Genomic DNA, 19,209 nt, shown 5'->3' on the forward strand with positions numbered 1-19,209 from the left:
GTTATTCGTGTGACAATATTTAAATAAAAATGTGATATGATTACGTACCAAACGCATAAGTGACATATAAACAGTATTAAATAATATATTACACATATTGGTTAATAAAAAGAAAAATTATTTTTTCTTTGCTTTATTAATATTTAGTAAAAATTTCTTCGGAATTTATCGAAACGAATAGTCGTTCACAAAACTTCTATAAACATAAATATTTTTTACATTTCTTTACATTCAACAACACGAAAAAAATAAGTTCAACAAAACTTAAAAGCTAAAATTCACACTGGCCTTGACAAAATATAATGTTATTAAACTTACACAAAAAAAAAACTGATAATAATAATTATTTCCTTTTTTTTTTCTATATTTGTATATTCTTACACATCGATTAGTATATATTATGATAGCGAAGTCATTATAATATAATAAATCGTAACCATTGTATTATTTACATTGAAGACAAGATATATAATTATTATTAATATGATGGAAAATTATAATATATAATATATCGTATATAATAGTAGTTAAGACCCTACTAAATTCCAGTCCATTTTAGCTTAACATTTGCAAAAGCATATAGATTATTGTAAACATAGCACAGTTGGAGATGGCGAATGACCCCGAAGTCGAGCTACGGACCCCGTGTTGCATGGCCGCCGGTACTTCAGCTAAGAAAACATAAAACAAAATGGAAAAGTGTATAACATTAAAATATAATATTATACACATTAAAATTCGAAAATATTGCATTTTGTTATTATATATTATAATACCGAATAAGAGCGTCAAACAGCATTTACGTATAAACGTCATATATTATAATATACTGTTCGACACCTCTCTTAATTCGTTTAAACTTAATTTTAGCCCAACATGCAATTTGGTCACTAAATCGCTCCATTATGTTATAAACTAACGTTTTTTTTCTCGCTTAGCATATAATTATTGTTTTTCTGCCAGCAAACGACAGTAAAATTTCATTAGCGAACGAATAAAATTCATTATTTTTACGACCTTGTAATTTGCTATAGATTTTATACGTAATACATTATTTTACATAAAATATGTTTCAACGACAAATCTTTAGTCTTTATCTCTATGAAATTTTACAATTATAACGATTTTAAATATTGGAAAAATAATTAACCTAAGTACTATTTCAAAGAATGGTTTTTCTATACCAAGAAATAATGATATGTACCTAACATTTTGAAAAATATATCAATAAAATCAATGCGAGAGTGACTGATATATTTTCTTGAAGTTCTGAGTATAATTGTTTTTCATAATATAAGCTTTAAATTTCGTATACGCAGATTTTTGTATTATTTGTTACACTTAAGTTTTATATGTCGCATAACACTTCACTTAATACAATTAATTGATTACAGCGTAATAATTGTGTATGCAAATACAGTGTTTGAATAAATTATCAGACTGTATGTTATAATTATAAAGTTTAATGTTTTGATATTAGGTATACCTCTCCATACAGTTTGTATTGAGTGTGACAACATTTTGACATTAATTTAGTATAGCACACAAAGTGAACTACTCGATAAAAACTATACCAACTATTTCATTATTAATTTACACATTACTACGCATTATTAAAATTATTTTAATTGTTTGATACACGTTAGTGATGCCTGATTCACATAAATGTTGATATAATAGCCGTTTAATGACCAGATTCGTATACATTTAATAACATCAAAATTGCCCAAAATCAAACTAATACCAATCTGCCGTGGTTTATTATGAAATACAGTATTCGCGTATAAATTAAATTGTATTAGACAAATAGTGTAGGTACGTCTTACTGTTTCATATTACATATTTATTTTATAATGAAATTATACAGATGGTAAATTAATATTATAAATTCAAATTCAAAAAAAACGTGTAAACAGCTTGAAATTAAATTCGAATACAAATAAAATACAGTTTTAAAATGAGATAACTTAAATATAATAAATACAGGAATAAATATTTGTATTTCCAAAATGCACAGTAATATCTATTTAATAAACCAGTAGTTTTCGACATTATTCGACTTGCTATCCATTTAGGTTATTGTTTACTTTTTGCTAGTCATATTATATATTAAAAAAAAAAAAACTAATTGAAAATTAATATCATTTCACGGATACGGGTAAAATCAGCGCAATTTTTAATTGATTTAGTTTTATTTTGTTATTAAATTCATTATATTTGCTTTTTATAGTTTAATTAAATACATTTTTACTATATTTTTTATTTAATTATTATTCGATACATATCAAGAAATAATTTATTTAGAGGCAAAATTTGAGTCGCGTTATGAACAGAAATAACTAAAAGTATTTTTAGTTAAAATATATTATATATAATTCATAATACACATAACTCTTAAGACATTAAATTGTTGTATAAATCATTATTTTGAATAAATCTATTAGGTGTATTCAGTAAAAAATATTATTATGCTTATTCCATTATTAAGTTTCTACATGCATGCCTACAATTTGTTTTTCTCTAGAAATAAGGTGTCTTAAAAAACAAATTACGTGATAGATGCTTAAATTCAGACATCATTATTTCTACTTAAATTAAATTGCACAACGAGATTACTTGGCGAGGATTTTGAAAAATAGTAATAGATAAACCGTGTAATCTGAGTTGCTAGTTATCGCTATTCGGTCGAGCTGAAAATTGAACGCAGCTGATCCGGTGGATCAACTGAATATTTCCGCGCCAAAAAATTCTTACTAAAAATATCTGAATAGTTATATATGTATATTTATTTATTTGTTTAGTCTTTTTCATTACGCTAAAACATGTACTGAATGTAAAAAACGGAAATACGAAAATAAACCAATATATTCTAAGATAAATAATACAAACAGTTGTATATATTATTATTTATTGAAAAAAATAAATACCAAATACAATGTGCTTTTTGCTTAGTTCCAAAGAAATTTAATTATTTTTAACTTTTTGTGATCACTTTGTATCGAAAAAATAAGCTAGCTATGGCTAAATTGTTGATTCATAACAGAGAACACAAATAAGGCGATAATACAACAATCTTAATAAAATAATAACTTAGATGATCTAAGCTTAATAACATCATGGAAATACAAAAATGTATTTAAGATTTATTTCGATAACTGACATTTAAGTATAAATTACTATTGAAAATTAAGAAAAGTCAATAAACCTAATAAATATATTGTCTAATAGTGATTAAAACATTAGTAGCTAAAGTAAAAGTAGTATTTGTGTATTTTACAAGCAACGTTTCGTTAAAATTTCTTTTTAATTTAATGTTGTATTTGTTATGACGTTTACTAAATTAACTTGTAGTTTTTATGATTAAACATTTATTCGAAAAAATTCAAAATTAAATGTGAAAACTAAAAATAAATTGTAGGGAAAACAATTACTAGGTTCCTAGAAATAAAAAAACGGCGAAGCTGAAAAATTAATTTTAATGGTATATATTTTAGTAAACTTAATCGCTGTATTTAGTATTGCTATTTTTTCATAGAATTAAATATTTGTCATACATTGCAATTATTACACTATCAAATACTGGCGCATCAAATACAACGAATTAAAAATAATAAATGATATCCAAAGTATGATCATTATTTGTATATCGTTTTATAAGTATGGTATTTCGTCGGGGAATTTACAAAAAATGTCTGTAGACGTTAATACGAATGCCCGTTAAGCATAATACACACAAAGTTATCGTTGTATATATGTATATCGTTGTAATTCTCTGCAGTAGCGTATTTGAACCTCAACCGACCCACGATGGGGAGGAGGGAGGGGTTGCTTACAACTTTTTAATAACACTTGATACGGAGTGTTGCAGCTCCTCTCCAGGCCATACACAAATTTTTTTGAGATTTTTTTTTTTTTTGTTTTTATCAGTGATATTAATTTTTAATTATAGTCTAATTTATATCGATTTTTCGTATATAAAAAAATAAAACCCAAAACTCAACTTGCAAAAGTGAGAGGGTATATCCACCCATATTCACATAAAATACACACCCGCTGATGTCCACGCCCAACACGCGGGCTTCACACGCGCTATAGTTGTTATTATTTCGTTTACATAGTATTTTATAATATTATTATATATACTAACATTGAAGCACGTGCACGTGAATCGTGGCCGGCGATATGTTTTGTGGTTGACATGTGTAATTGCCGCTGTCCGACGTATTTGTGTACGGCATAATCAGGTCGCTTTCCGTGCTATTGATGTGCACGACCAGGCCCCGATCCGTGTCAAAATTGATCATCCTATCGGAATGGTACCAGAACACGAACAGTGGGGCTTGCGTTGAACCTTGTAGCCGGCACACCAGTCTTAAGCTGCTGCCGCTCATAATATACAGGTCCGGTGAGCCGAGGATTTCCGCTCTGGCCTCTAACAGGACGTCATTAAAAAAAAAAAAAAATTAAAAACGGTTTTGTAGCGTAAAATGCCATTTTTTTTTGGGGGGGGGGACTGTAGATGTTAAAAAAACAACCCGGTGCTCTTAAAATGCAGAGTGTTTTACCGAGCTTATTCACTTTTTTTATCTGTTAATAACGCATATATATATGTATTCAAACTAAAAATCATATTCTTAAATGGGTACTTAAATTTTGTTTACCACAAAGAATTTGATTTTTCAAACTTATACCACCCTTTTTAATTGTAAATTACTAAATTGATGATTTTTTGAAAAATTTGACGTATCTAAATCTTAATTCAAACCAGAAGTTTCCGAGCAATTAAACTTTGTGTAGTGAGGCTTATAGTCCTTAAAGAGTTGACTGTCCTACACTGATGTGACTACGAACGACTTGAATATCATGTATGTACTCAGTAGTCTTAAGAACCCAGGCTGAGTATCATATACTTTTTATCGAGTTTTTATAAGAGTTTCTGGCTATAAATAAATAAATAATCTCGAAATATGTTGAGAATCATATAACACACAACATATATTTGAACCATAATATACAATGTAAAATACATGTAGTATTTAAAGTACGTATTATATTTATATAATTATTTAAGTTAATATATTATGATTATTCGGATAGTTTTTAATTCAAAATTTCTCGATTCTGGTACAATCAAATTGTTAATTACAAAATAAATGTGCATGTCGTATTATTTTCATTCTATTTTTAACATTTTTATATTTTTTGTTTAAATAATTTTTACTTTCGTTTTCGATGAACCATTAGTTTATGTATATATAAATAAATATACATAATGTGTTAATACCTAACCTATGAACTAAGACACTAACTGCGTGTAAGTTTTATATATTTGTTTTTGAACTCGATACTCGTGTTATTTTCGAACTTATCATCTACTTAGAAATTGATATTTACAGCTAAAGTAACGTCAACTCACAAAATGTTTGAACATAAAATAATGGATTATGAACAGGAATTTTATCGTAAAAACTGAATGAGAGAACGCTTGAATAGTTTTATTCGTAACAGTGCACAATATAGTTCTAAATTAAACTATGAATCAATTTATGCATTATCAAATATCACGACATTTGGATCAATATGTGCAGTTTATGTGTATTTAAGTAAAATGTGGAGTGAACAACCATAATACTAGGTATATAAAATGATACAATAAATAACATTGTATGTATATTTTGCTCTCGTCTTAAAATTTGAAGGCGTGTCAGCTTTTCGCACGATCTTCCGAGAATTTCATATTATCCATCAACGTCAACGAAAAACTCACGAAAAGTCGTCCAAGTTTTTTTGTAGTAGTCATTTTAAATATATGAAATAGATGGCTCAGACATAAAAACAATCGGTAAAATTAGGCCAGGATTGCTCAAAATGACTGACTTCTAAATATAACAATGTTTTTATTTCAATTAAATGTTTTGAATAATTTTTGATTTTAATTTTATAATTATAAAAGCTATTTTATATCAAATATACCGTTATACGATAAATTATTTTAAAAACATCAAATATCCCTCGTCAGTAACTTGCTGCTTATACACAAAAATTATAATTATAATTTACTAACCTGTGACTTTTAAATGTACAAAATTGCTGGTTGTTGGATGTGTGGCTATACGACATTCGTATAAACCCGCATCTGATGCTTCCACTGGTGTTATTTCTAGATTCCATGTCTGAAAAATTGAAACAAATCATGTTTATCTATAAACGTATTTATACAAAATATTTAAAAAGATATAACACAATTTTTTAATAAAAAAAAACTTAAATACTGAGCTCTTTTAGATTCACATATATTTAAATTACTAATGATTAACAAATAATATATATTTTGAAAGTTTGGATGCGTTAGCGTAGTGTTAACAACAAATACGATAGTCCAAGTTGAAAACAACTAGCGTATAATATAATATATTATATGGATTGTTCCGCGACAATTGCTCAAAATATTTTTTATTCAAATAATTAAATATTCATAACACAAGCATATATTGACTTAACATTGCATTAATATTAATGGGATGAACATTTCGTAATTAGTTTCGATGAGTTATAAGACGTTACAAAATTCAATACTGAGAGGTAGAAGAAAATTTAGCATATTTCAGTCATAAATAATGAAATATTAGTATTCATTATATGATACCGATTACTACCGGCTTACGACGATTAATACAATAATTAATATTACGAGGATATAGGTGCGATTTAATATTTTATTACTTAGTTTTAATTCTCGTAGCAATAATTATATCAATTTTTCACTTATATACTCAAATATTGAAATATAAGTTATATTTAGATGTAAAATGCAATAATTAAAAAAATTATTTTGTTATTAAAAAATAGATGCTAGTTTTAAAATTGTAGATATAAACTATAGACTAATAATATTATTATAATTATTATTTATGTTTAATGTTCGTGTTCGAAATAAATTAAATTAATTTTTGTCAAAAATATAAAATGAATAACTTACTATAAATTTAAATAAAATAATATTTTTATTGCAAAACGTTTTTTTGGGGGGTTTTAGAGGTTGATGAACCAATTGATTTTAAAATATTGTTTGTATTCCTCCGGAAACATATTTTAAAGCAGTAAAAGTATATTATAAAATATTGTTATGGGCATTTACATTTTAATTTTTTAAGTTTCGATATGTATTGTCTAGTTATTGTCCAAAAAATGTTCATTCCAATTTTTTGTTTTATGTTATAGAATTGAATAAGCGTATTAATTTTATAATCATCTTATAAAACCATTAATAATTACGCTTTTAAATATATTGAATATATTTCTTACAATACTATACAAGAATAAAATGAACATCGAAATGCAAAATATAAATACTTCTAATTATACAAATATAAATTATATTTACAACGTAAGTCATGATACACGTAGTCATTTATAATTATATAATATGAAAATGCCTTTAACTCATCTTAGATTCGCTATTATTGACATTAAAATAATCATATTATTACGATTGAAATACAATGAAATTCACTATAATATTATTGTAAAATGTTATAATTAAATATACATTTAAAATCCATAGCACAACCCAACATTAGATGTAATCCAAAAATTAATTCACAGTGTTGTGACATGACAATTGTTAATACAGACAATATCAAACGTTGACACAATATTATATATAATTGTAATAATTATATGATATAAATTAATGATTTTTAATTTCTCTTTTTAATGTATAGACGTATAGTACTGTAATTAAACACGATATGCTAAGCTATTAAACTATTAAAATATTCATGTATATGAAATGTATAAGAAGTGATCGAGAACATTAAACTTTGTCTCGATATATTTTATTTGTTTTGATCACTAATTGATTAATTTTATAAGATCGATTGTTGCAAACGATTAAAAATAAATAATCAAGTACTATGTTTTGGAAGATGGACTTAAAACGAATACTATATACAAACCACCTTTTTGCCACCCTGTATAGAAAATAAAAGTAAAAGTAATATATTGTTTTAATACTAAAAAATATATTTATTATAATGGACGTATATAAAGGGGTATAATATTATAATTTATTATCTTATATATACGATGTATTCCAATAGCAAACAACATTCATTCAAACAATTTCAGCTGAATTTATTATTGTATTACGTCAACCATATGAAAATCGGAAAATATGAATAAATTTACGTATAATAATGATTAATAATAATAATAATTAATTTTAGTTTTTTAATTGAAAATAAAATTATGTACAATAATCTACTGAAACAATATATTATGTTATAAATTGACTTTACAGTTTATATACTCAATATAATATGATTTTCATGATTTTAATTGTTTAAAATGTATTTTATAGTTAGTACTTTTAACAAGCAAAAATTATAAATTCAGTCTTAAAATATTAATATATATTGTGTGTGCATATTATAAATTAAATAACTAAAAATAAATTGGCTATTTAGAATTTTTTTGAATAGAGGACTATAAAAATACAGATTATAATCTTGAATATTAATTAATTATAATGGGGGAAAAAATTCAACAATAAACCTATTTTACATACACAAAACGCCGTTTAAAAAAAATACCAAATACGTTTAATAAGAAATATAGTTATAATAAATTGTTATTATTAATTTAAAACGTTGGCATTTTATTATATAGCTGACGCGTTTATCTAAATAATAACTATTAATTATATTCGGTATTGTTTCTTATATTCTTATATTATTTTAAATTATTTTGAATTAAATTTGTCATGTCATATTTAATAAATCTGCATAGAAATCAATACTAAAATAATTTAATAATATGTATTTTATTAATTTCCTAATAATACTAAAGCGTTTATGAATACTGTAAAAATTAAATAAATTAAGAACAATAATTTGTCGATGGTAGTTCTGCGCAGTGTTAAATAAAAAAATTATCATAATATTTTTATGTTCTTCGGTATTTAAACGTTAAGTATACGATTTTAACGATCAATGATGTTGCACTTTCAAGCGTTATTTGAATTTTCCGTATAACTTTATTATATTTTTAAACGTGATTTTAATTTTTCGTTTTAAGCTTAATGTTAAAAAAAATAAATAAAATTGTAAGCTTCTATGAGATTGAACATAAATATGATAATTAGTTTAATTACATAAATAAAGTAGGTACTTAATAAAACATTTAATATTTATATAAAAAATATACAATACAATGATTTTGAAAATTGTTAACATAAGATGGCAAACTTTAAACTGTTTATATCTATAACCTTAAAAGAAATGTACAAAAACTGAAATTTTCATTGACGATAAATGTCATAGGTATAGCATAAAAAACATAAACTTTATTTTATTAACGTTATTTTACGTTGGACATCATACGTTTATTGCTTATTATTGATCTTAACGTTAATGGTATATTGATATTAGACTTTTTTGTTTTTTGCTCATTTTTTTTAATAGTTTTCCACTATACTAACATTATAATATAAAAGTATTAAAGTCTGGATTTTGTCCAATCATTAACTGCAGTTTTTCAACAGGTTAATATATTTTTAAAGTTTTGAAACAGTCACTCGATCACCCTTATTATTTAGCCTATAATTTATTCGAGCCAATTAAATTAAATTTAAAAATTATGATAAATTGAGTATAGTGTATTGTAGTATTAAAGTAATAAAACCGCAACAATGAGGTTTACCATGAAATTAACATTAACGTTTACTTTTATTTTACTTTTATTTAAATTCCGATGAAAATTTTTTAATGAAACAAATTAATTTATGTAACAACTATTGACTATTCTAATGCAGAACAGTAATTAGCAAGTAGTCAATAACAGTTATTCAATTTATAACTATTGCTTAAGAATAGTTTTAGATACAATTAATTGATTTTAAATTATATCGATACGGGAGTAGTTTGTTTTTCTCAGATGTCAAGCTAAAATATAGTTTATTTTTTTTTTTTTTTACTTGAATATAGCATTAACCAAAAGTGAGTTGCTTTTAATTTTATTTTAAGTCTTTAAATTGTATGTTTAAAATATTAATTACTGTTAATATCAATTAGATATTACATATAAAAAGCGATGTAAGTAAGTAACCGCTATAAAGTTCCGAGCGTATTTCGTCATTGATTAGGGACTATAATGAAAGTTATAAAGTTTAATTCAATGATAAATCATTTTATACGCTGAAAACTGATTGAGCGATGACGGGCTAACTTGTTGGTAACCAAAGTTACCGAAATATTATTTTAACAAATGTTCATGAATTTTTTTTTTTTTTGTTTTTTTCCCAATCATTTTAAAAAGTGCTCAATATTTTCAACTTTTATTTCCTAAAAGTACTAATTATATTTTTACCTGAAACCTCCAGCAAAGTTAATGATCATAATAATTTTTTTATTAATAAAAGCGTTTTCGAACAATTAAAACATAATAATAAAATTAAATAAAACAAATATCATAGTTCCGTTTTGAATCTAAAAAAAAAATTGCTTAACTCAAAATATATTAACTAGTCTATATTGAAAGATTTACAGTTATTTTAAAAATTAATGAATCTAATAATCGATTTATTTATATTTTAAATTTATTGTCTTATGTTCTAGGTTTAAAATTAAAATTTTCATACAAAAATAAATTATTTCCGCAGATGTTGTCTCTTAAAACATACACCACATACTACATTTTAAGTATACTGAATAATCCATTTAATTTTATTATCATTAATTTCAGAGCGAATTGATTTATATATAGTTTGTACTTTAGTTGGTCAAAGGGAGAAATTGCTCAGTACCTATTTCTTAAAATAATTAGAAAATGCGAACTTTGTCAAAATTGTTTGATAAGCTTGGTTTATGGCAAACAAAAAGTTTAACCATACATCTCTGTTCGGAATCGTTTTTCATCTCATATAAAACGTATTATTGTATTCAGATTTAATACATCCGTAATGGATTAAATTACAAAGTGCACTTAACACCAGCAGAACACTTTACGTTTTTTTTTTTAAATAACATTATATTTTTAGGATATTAACTAAAAATATTATTTTTCGTTCAAATATCCGATTTCTTCTAAATTTGAACTTAAAACACATATACACACAAGTTGTGAATACCTAAATGTATTATTAGAGACATAAAAGTGTATTAATAGGTACGATTTATTTTTTATATGTTATGTTACTTACATGTATTTTATATAGTTATATGTTGTTTTTTTTTTTTTTAATAGGAAAGTTTTAAACTATATTGAAATTCGAAATGACACCATTCAAAGGTCACCACAAATTGACTCTAAGCGATCTATTTTCACCTTAAATTGTTTATTAACTTGAAAGTTCTATTAAATTTCTATGATATACATAAACTGTGTGCCATTATTAAGATGTCTGTATAAACTAATATACTATAAATATTTAGATCTGGTAACGGGGGACTTTACCTGCGGGTGCGCTGTATTACCGAACCACATAATCAAATATATGAGTCTACAGTGAATCACGTATAAAAATAAAACAATTATAACAATTAAAAAATGAAAATGATAATAAAAAGTGAAAAGGTATTTTATATATCGATATATCAACCAAATATGTATGTTATTTTGCTCATCTAATATTTGAAAGACAGGTTAACTAAAAATATTGTGCACCGATTACCATTTAGTTAAATTCAAATTATAATTTTTTTACATGAAATAAAAATAACATTTACTAAAATCAATTAAGAATCAACAATATAATACTTATATATATATATATAAAATTTAATAAATAACATTTTCATATGTTATAAAAAAAAAAAAACTTTTTATAGTTAAACCAACCCGAACGAATTTTATAGCGTATATTATGTATTATTCATTATGCTGTATATATTTTGTATACATCTTAATCTATCGTATTTTAAATAATCGTGTAACTGTAATACTATTTTATACTTTAAATATGTATATTAGAATTTTTTTTTCCATTATAAAAAATAATATTATTATCATTTAGTTGTCATTACTGAGTATGATAGATATGCCTATAATTTACGATATACAAAACTATTCGACTATTAAGTTAAAGTTTTCTTTTTTTTTTCTAAAAGGTAGAGTTTGCACTTTATTAAAGTCTCTAATGGGGCTATTGTCATTATTTTTACTGATTACTTAGACTGATTCGTTTAATCCTTTTTTCTCCCTCATTTGGCTTTAGTTCTATTGTCAAAGAGCCAAAGTGGGGTGGGCGCGTTTAGTTCTCTACGTGTATTGACATATTTACTGCAGTTCGGGGGTGTTGATTGTAAAAGTGCTTTATCTTTAATTGTACCGAAGAATTGTTCACAATTTATACTGATGTTTGTTCCAAAATGACGGAAAAAACCAAGCACCTGTAAAGTCACGGACGTGTATTTATGCATGTGAAATAATTTATTCACTAATATACCTAACGATATTAACAACGCGTGGCTCCGACATTTTATACTGAATTATTGTGTTAGTTTTAGTCATTGAGTTATAAAGGTTCATTTTCACTTCACCGTATACAGTTTCGTATATTGTAATATAATATAATATTATATATTTATATAGTATATAATATCATTTAGGAAATAAATCTTATAATTGTATTTTGTCTTACCAGTAATTCGAGAATAATATTTTATATAATCATTTTTTATTTAACTTCGTGAATAATATATTGTAAGCTTTGCTAAACTAAAATTACAATTATAAATGGCTTACCTTTAAATGTCTGGTGTGGTCAACGTAAAACCTTTTGTCGCTGCTATAACTTCTCGTCCCTATTGTTAAAATTGTATAGTCTATCCGTCTGACCCAAGACACCTGTGAGCAAACAAATGAAAACACCGTATAATATATGTGTAATGTATTTTATCATTTTTCATTATTTTTAATTAAATACAATAATGTGTATTTACAATAGTATTTTGCACTAATGTCACTTTGCAGTTATTATACTTCTGTACTTTTATAATAATGATGCTCAAACATTTCGTATTCGGCAGTTGGTATTATGACCCCTCGATTCGATTTAGTACTTAGTAGTGATATCATATTATATACAAACTCATCACAACTAAAATATTTACTTATCGTAGGTAAAATATCGGACAGCGTGGTTAGGTTTAATGTTTGTCACACATAAACCATATAACGGAATTACAGCATGAATATTTTATTCACTATATTTCGTATTATTATTGTATTTTATTGACATATATTGTACATTTTTTTTAAAACATAAAACACGACCATGTCATTGAATATATTTGATATATTACTGTTATTTTTTAGTTTGACGTATGCGATTGAAAAACTCTGTTGTTTCAATAGCAAAAACTTTTTATTTAATTTTTGCTCACCATTTATGTTGTTTGTATTATAATAATAATAATATTATTACTATTATTATTAGTATATTTAACGAAACTACTAAACAAAATATTAGTGTAATTTTATCTATAAAACTGATTCAGTTTTATTATAAATACAAGGATTTCCATGATGTAAACACTTATTATTTCAACAAAAATATAAGATTTATTCAAAAATGCCTTTTTAAAATTTAAGGTACTTGCATAACATACTCGATAATATTTTATGATATAACTCTTATATTATTACTATTAGAGAAACTATTAACTTTCGGTCTTACAAGGTAATATAATGCATTAAAAAATACAAAACACTTTTTTTTTTTTATGAATTTTGACTTGGAATTTTCGGAACTTGAAAGATGATTTAGTATTATTCATTAAATAAGACTTAAAATCGTCTATTTACGATTTTTTAATTAAAACCATGCAATCTCTATCGAATATAATATATTATGGAAAATAACTATTTTATACATTAAACAATTATAATATAATATAATTAAATTATATCGTCCAGTAGAAACGAAAATAATTGTAGCTAACAGCATATTTATATTTTTCAATTGACATATTTTTTTAAACGGTTTCTACTTGCAAATAGGTATTGTAAATTAAATATAGACAGTATAAGCCATACATTTTAGTAAGCAATATAGTTGAATATATTATGATACAAATTTTTATATTAAATTAAATATTGTAGTAATATAGATACCAAGTTTACATCATGTACGTGATAAAAAAAAAAAAAATTAAAGAGTTTTAGAATAAAAATAAGTTGTATAATATATTCGCGAAGTAAAAAAATAATAATAACATAACATAATAGGTCTGTACTGTATTCAATATAATGTAGGTTGATTGTCTAAATAATCGTTTTGTGTATACTGTATTCAAAAACAATCTAAGCTTAAGTATTATTTTAGTCATATCAGAAACCATTGAAAATCGGTCAATATTTTTTTAGCAAAACATGTTTTTAAAAAAACAAAATTGTACGACGTGTAGTCTTTTTATTTAAATGTAATATTTATAAACCTTGTTATTTATTTATTTATTTTTTTTCCATAAACACCTATTGTTTTCGTAACAGAAGTAAATTGTAAATAAAATAAAATTATGGGTTTTTGTAGCTGTTTAGATCACAGTTGGATTGTAATCGTTGTCGATTATGGACTACAGAGACAATTAAGCTTCCGTACCATAATATCATATTATACACGTTAGTAAGCAGTGGACGGATTTGTCGATCAGCGGAATACGTCGACGAGGAGTTGCAGACGATTGCGCACGCTGCTGTGCTCGTGCATTACTATGCGTTGCGATAATATTGTTATAAAAGATACACGAGAACCGTAGTCGACGAGTCCTCGGAGTCCACTCGTGTATACGGTTTTTGGCAACCGTTTACACCACCGCAATATTATACCCAAAACGAACACGATCTTAATTTTAGGTCAACATTTGTTTTTTCTCCCCGACCCCTTCACCCCCCCCCCCCACCGATCGTCTATATGTGTTTTTGAACGGTATGCAAATTTAATAACAGTTACTGCACAACATGCCCGGGGATGGAATTTATAAACGTACACACGCTCGCACCAACGAACTCGCTATACTCGGTCCGCGGAGTGTGCAGACGCAGAGAATTACAGACGGAGAGATCTTAGAGTTAGACAAATAGTGAGAGGGGTGGGCAGAGAGAATGGCGGCGGCAATGGTAGTCGGGGGAGGCTGAACTCGAACGGTCGCGGGAATCGTCCACCGTCGTCGTCCGCCTGCAAACGCTCTACAAAGGCGGATAGTAAGTCTGCGCTCACCATCGGTATTCGGTTGTATTTGTCGATGTCGTCGTTCGTTGTTGTTGTTGTTGTTGTTGTTGTTGTTGTTGCTCACATTGTTATTGTTTCATTCCTCCTATATACACACCGCCCATTCGTAATGGTACAGCGCCGACGACCAGTCGCGCACGTCTCGGTGTCTTTCCCCGCACGTACCGCGAGATGCTACGTCGGCGCGCTCGCGAAACGGACGCTGAGAACTTATACGGCCATAGGCGAAGCACGAACTCGTAATATTATATAGGAGTTTGCCGAACAGCAACACCGCCGAGTGTCGTTAGAGGACAGAGTGTGATGTTTTCCGTCGATTCGATCGCATCCGATTTCGTGCGACGATTATGCCGTTCGTCAGGTGATGGCAACGGGTTTAAGGTCGTACGCCCCATATTAACGGCGCCATAAATAGACACTTTAATCGTACGTTTTATAATATACGCTTTAGCGTATAACGTTTATTAATTTCACGGCCTGTTGTGTACCGTCTGTATCATTGTGTCCATTTGGTAGAAACTCGTGTGGGTGCAAACGTTTATGGTGATTCGCAAACCTGAGGGGGGTGTTTCGCCACACTACCAAATATTTAACTGCTGCTATTACAAAAGTAATAAAAAAATTCCATATGTAAATCTGTATTCTTTTTTTAAAATTAGTATAATATTTTTGACTGTTGTCTGTAGGTGCAAAACGATACTTTTGTCCCCCTAGAAAAATTGTCTTGGGTGCAGTTGCACACCCTCGTGCCCCCCCCCCAGATGCCACCGTTGGTGTGTATATAAGATACCGTAAATACAAATCTACTAGCCACTATATATCCGATGGACTTTTTTTTTTAGATTTTGAGTGAAGCAAACGTGTATTTCTCTGTTATTTATTATATTTTTTTTTGTTTGCGTTTCATTTCAAAGTTTCTGCAGTTTTTAACTACACGATTAGTGGCAATACTTTCTTTGGGTATTTTTAAACATCTCTTTTCATACTTACCACTATTGATCAATGATTTCTACAATTAACGTCATTACAGTTAGTACATTTTAGTTTATTACGTTTAGTGTGTTTTGTAATTATTTACGAACACATACGTTCGGAAACAACTAAAGAATTCAGCAGTTTTGACAGGAGTAATTTTATACAATTAAAGTTGAATTACATCAATATCAAATAAATTGGTGTTGGTCTAAGTTCCAGCTTGATTGTTTGGAAAAAAAAAACATTTCGAACTGGAACACAAAATAAATATTACACTTATAAGTCCGTGAATTGTTCTTTTATTCTAAAAGAAAAGTATACAAATATAGAAGTATTGCACTATATTATTTCTATAAATAGAGGACAAACTATTTCTACAAGTTCGAATAAAAAAAAACTATAGAAGTCTCTTTATTGTATAGTTTTATCTAAAATAAAATTTTTGTTTTAGGAGTGTACTGCGATCTTTATATTTTACGGTCAATATACCAATTACATTCCTTATATTTTACGGTCAGTAAACGAATATTTCGCTTACCATTTAGTTTTACCTCCATGCATGAGAAACATGTTTTAGAATTTCATCAACATTGAATTTATCATACATGATACGTGCATTTATATGTTAAAATAATTTAAAATTTAAAACTTACATCAAAACTGATGATCTTGAATTTAAAATATTAATAGCAAACTTGCATCAAATATTTATAACAGTATCAAAACTTTTATAAAATGTCATTATAACCTACATAATTAAGTATGATTTGAGTAAAATCTATAATCGAGTTCAATTTTTTATGATCACTAGCTAAAAACATATTTATTGGCCTAATAGGTTCTTTATACTGAACATTAATATTTGGTATAATATGGGGTAATATTACACGGTGGGAATAGATACTTTTAAATGCACCATTTATTTTTATTATATTTATAATAAGTGTTCATTGTTATTTTTTTTCATTTCATTTAAGTAAAGTAACAAACAATTTAATTATTTAACTGAATATAATAAATACTTTTTTAAAATTTTTCCAATTAAAAATAACAAACGACTATTACTTACAATTGGTCTATCAACCATGAAAAATATTGTACGTAACTGGTCTATCGACCTTAAATGTTTTGAACGCAATTGGCGGACCTTTGAAAAATAAACGATTCTGAGCATAGACGATGTGTCGGTCTCCATTCCTAAAGATATTTTTTCAATCTATATATATTAATATTAATAAACAATTTCTTAAACATTGCATAATTTATTATACAATTTTAAATCAAATTATATAGTCGTTATTGACTTTTAAGACAATATGACGTACTAAAATGGTACATATATTATTGGATCATTGTTTAAATATTATCTTAAAATTTGAATCAGTTTAAATATTTTAAAATTCCGTTGTGAAATAATAAAATACGCAATGCAAATTGCTCTGGGTTTCTAAAACTAATACTTTTTTTTATGAATATCTATTTAATATTATCTATAATGATGCTGCATAAAAATATTACTATAGTATAGTAAACAATTTTTAATTTAGATACAATTAAACTATCATATTAAATTTATGAAAATTGGATACAATCAAATATCTGATTATTTTACCAATTATTTTAACGAAATATGATAAGGGTAATAATTATATTATTTTTATTCTTCTGTTGATTATTAACAAGTATACAATATACATATAGTATTAAAAACTAAAAGAAAGTGCAATAGGCTGATGAAAAATAAAACTTTTTTAATAGTTATTTTCTCATTTTTTTTTTAATTTTTGCTTTACACACTCCAACAACTGTGACTTTGAACTTATATATTAACGTTAAATTATATTTTCCTCCCTGTTGATACCTTGCTCAGAATGACGTTTTATAAACACTACCTAAAATTAAACTTGGCCAAACTTACACTATACCGCTAGAGAGGAAAAAAAATAAGAACATTTTCTACACTTGCATGATCCTTGGGATAACGTAATTTATTTTAAGCTCTAACCAAATATACGTCAAGAACTCTTAGTTTTCTACCACGGACTGAGTTTTCTATTCTTTGAGTATCTCGAGTACTTACTTTTTCATTCTATCCTCGAACAATAGAAGTGAAGATGAAGAAAATAAGAGATTTAGTGAGTGTATGGGTCAGTTATGTGTTCTTATTTTTAGTAACATTCTGCTGGTCGCTTAAGAGTGAAATCGACAGATATAGTTATTTTCTAAGAATAATTTAGTTTGAAAACATATTTTGCCCCATTATCTGGACATTCAATAATTTTAAATTTATACACCAAATAAAATAAAAAATAATCTAATACACTTACGTTCAATTCATTCTACTGTCGTCTTTTTATTTTATTCATATATCAAACTAGATTGACACGCTGCATTTTACACATTTTACGCATTGTATTTATTTTTATCTATTATACATAATATATATTTTAAAAATTTAAATTTTTCATTTCAATTCCTTATTTAAGTTTAAACGAATAAATGAATACTACAATTTATGCATGAAACTAAATAAATTCGTTTAAGAAAGCTCCGGAATTATTATTTATTAGGAATGTAACGATTTTATATTATATAATAAAGTGAACAGATGTTTTTATTAAATATATTTCTGTACTTCTGAGGTCTGTTATTATAAATATTTAATGTATTTATAATATTACAATTTACAAGTATAGGTTCATCCGTTCAAGGAATGCTTATTTTGTAAATCTATACTGTATAGTTGTTACATAGCTATACTTATTAGAAATTGAGGTATATTTCCCCGGAACTCTCACCTTTGAATTTACCAATCAAACCCCGGGCTTTCAATTGTTGTCCGTTTGTTCTCGTTTGTTCCGAAAATTCCGTCGTTTGCCTAAGAGTTAGGTTGACTCAAAGCGGGTGTCCATGGGTGTCTCAAAAAAGTCTGAGAATTACTAAAAGAGCATACAAAAAAAACCTTTGTTTTTTCCTATTTTACGATGTTTAAGTTTAAAGTT

At 26.3% G+C, this 19,209-nt stretch overlaps 1 protein-coding gene across 6 annotated transcripts in view; it reads right to left on the reverse strand.

Annotated features, from left to right (window-relative positions):
• Positions 1–453: 453 nt before the first annotated feature.
• Positions 454–19,209, reverse strand: part of LOC113561294 — a 151,693-nt gene continuing 132,937 nt past the window's right edge. For all 6 annotated transcript variants that reach the window (XM_026967633.1, XM_026967631.1, XM_026967630.1 and 3 more), the window contains 4 exons: positions 12,745–12,846; positions 6,065–6,173; positions 4,148–4,432; positions 454–671 (listed from right to left, as the gene is read on the reverse strand). In XM_026967633.1, coding sequence (XP_026823434.1) covers positions 556–671; positions 4,148–4,432; positions 6,065–6,173; positions 12,745–12,846 — 612 coding nt within the window. In that variant the 3' untranslated portion in view covers positions 454–555. The remainder of the gene's footprint in view (positions 672–4,147; positions 4,433–6,064; positions 6,174–12,744; positions 12,847–19,209) is intronic.

This window comes from Rhopalosiphum maidis, chromosome 4, assembly GCF_003676215.2.
Source record: "Rhopalosiphum maidis isolate BTI-1 chromosome 4, ASM367621v3, whole genome shotgun sequence".
In the NCBI taxonomy this organism is placed as follows: domain Eukaryota; kingdom Metazoa; phylum Arthropoda; class Insecta; order Hemiptera; family Aphididae; genus Rhopalosiphum; species Rhopalosiphum maidis.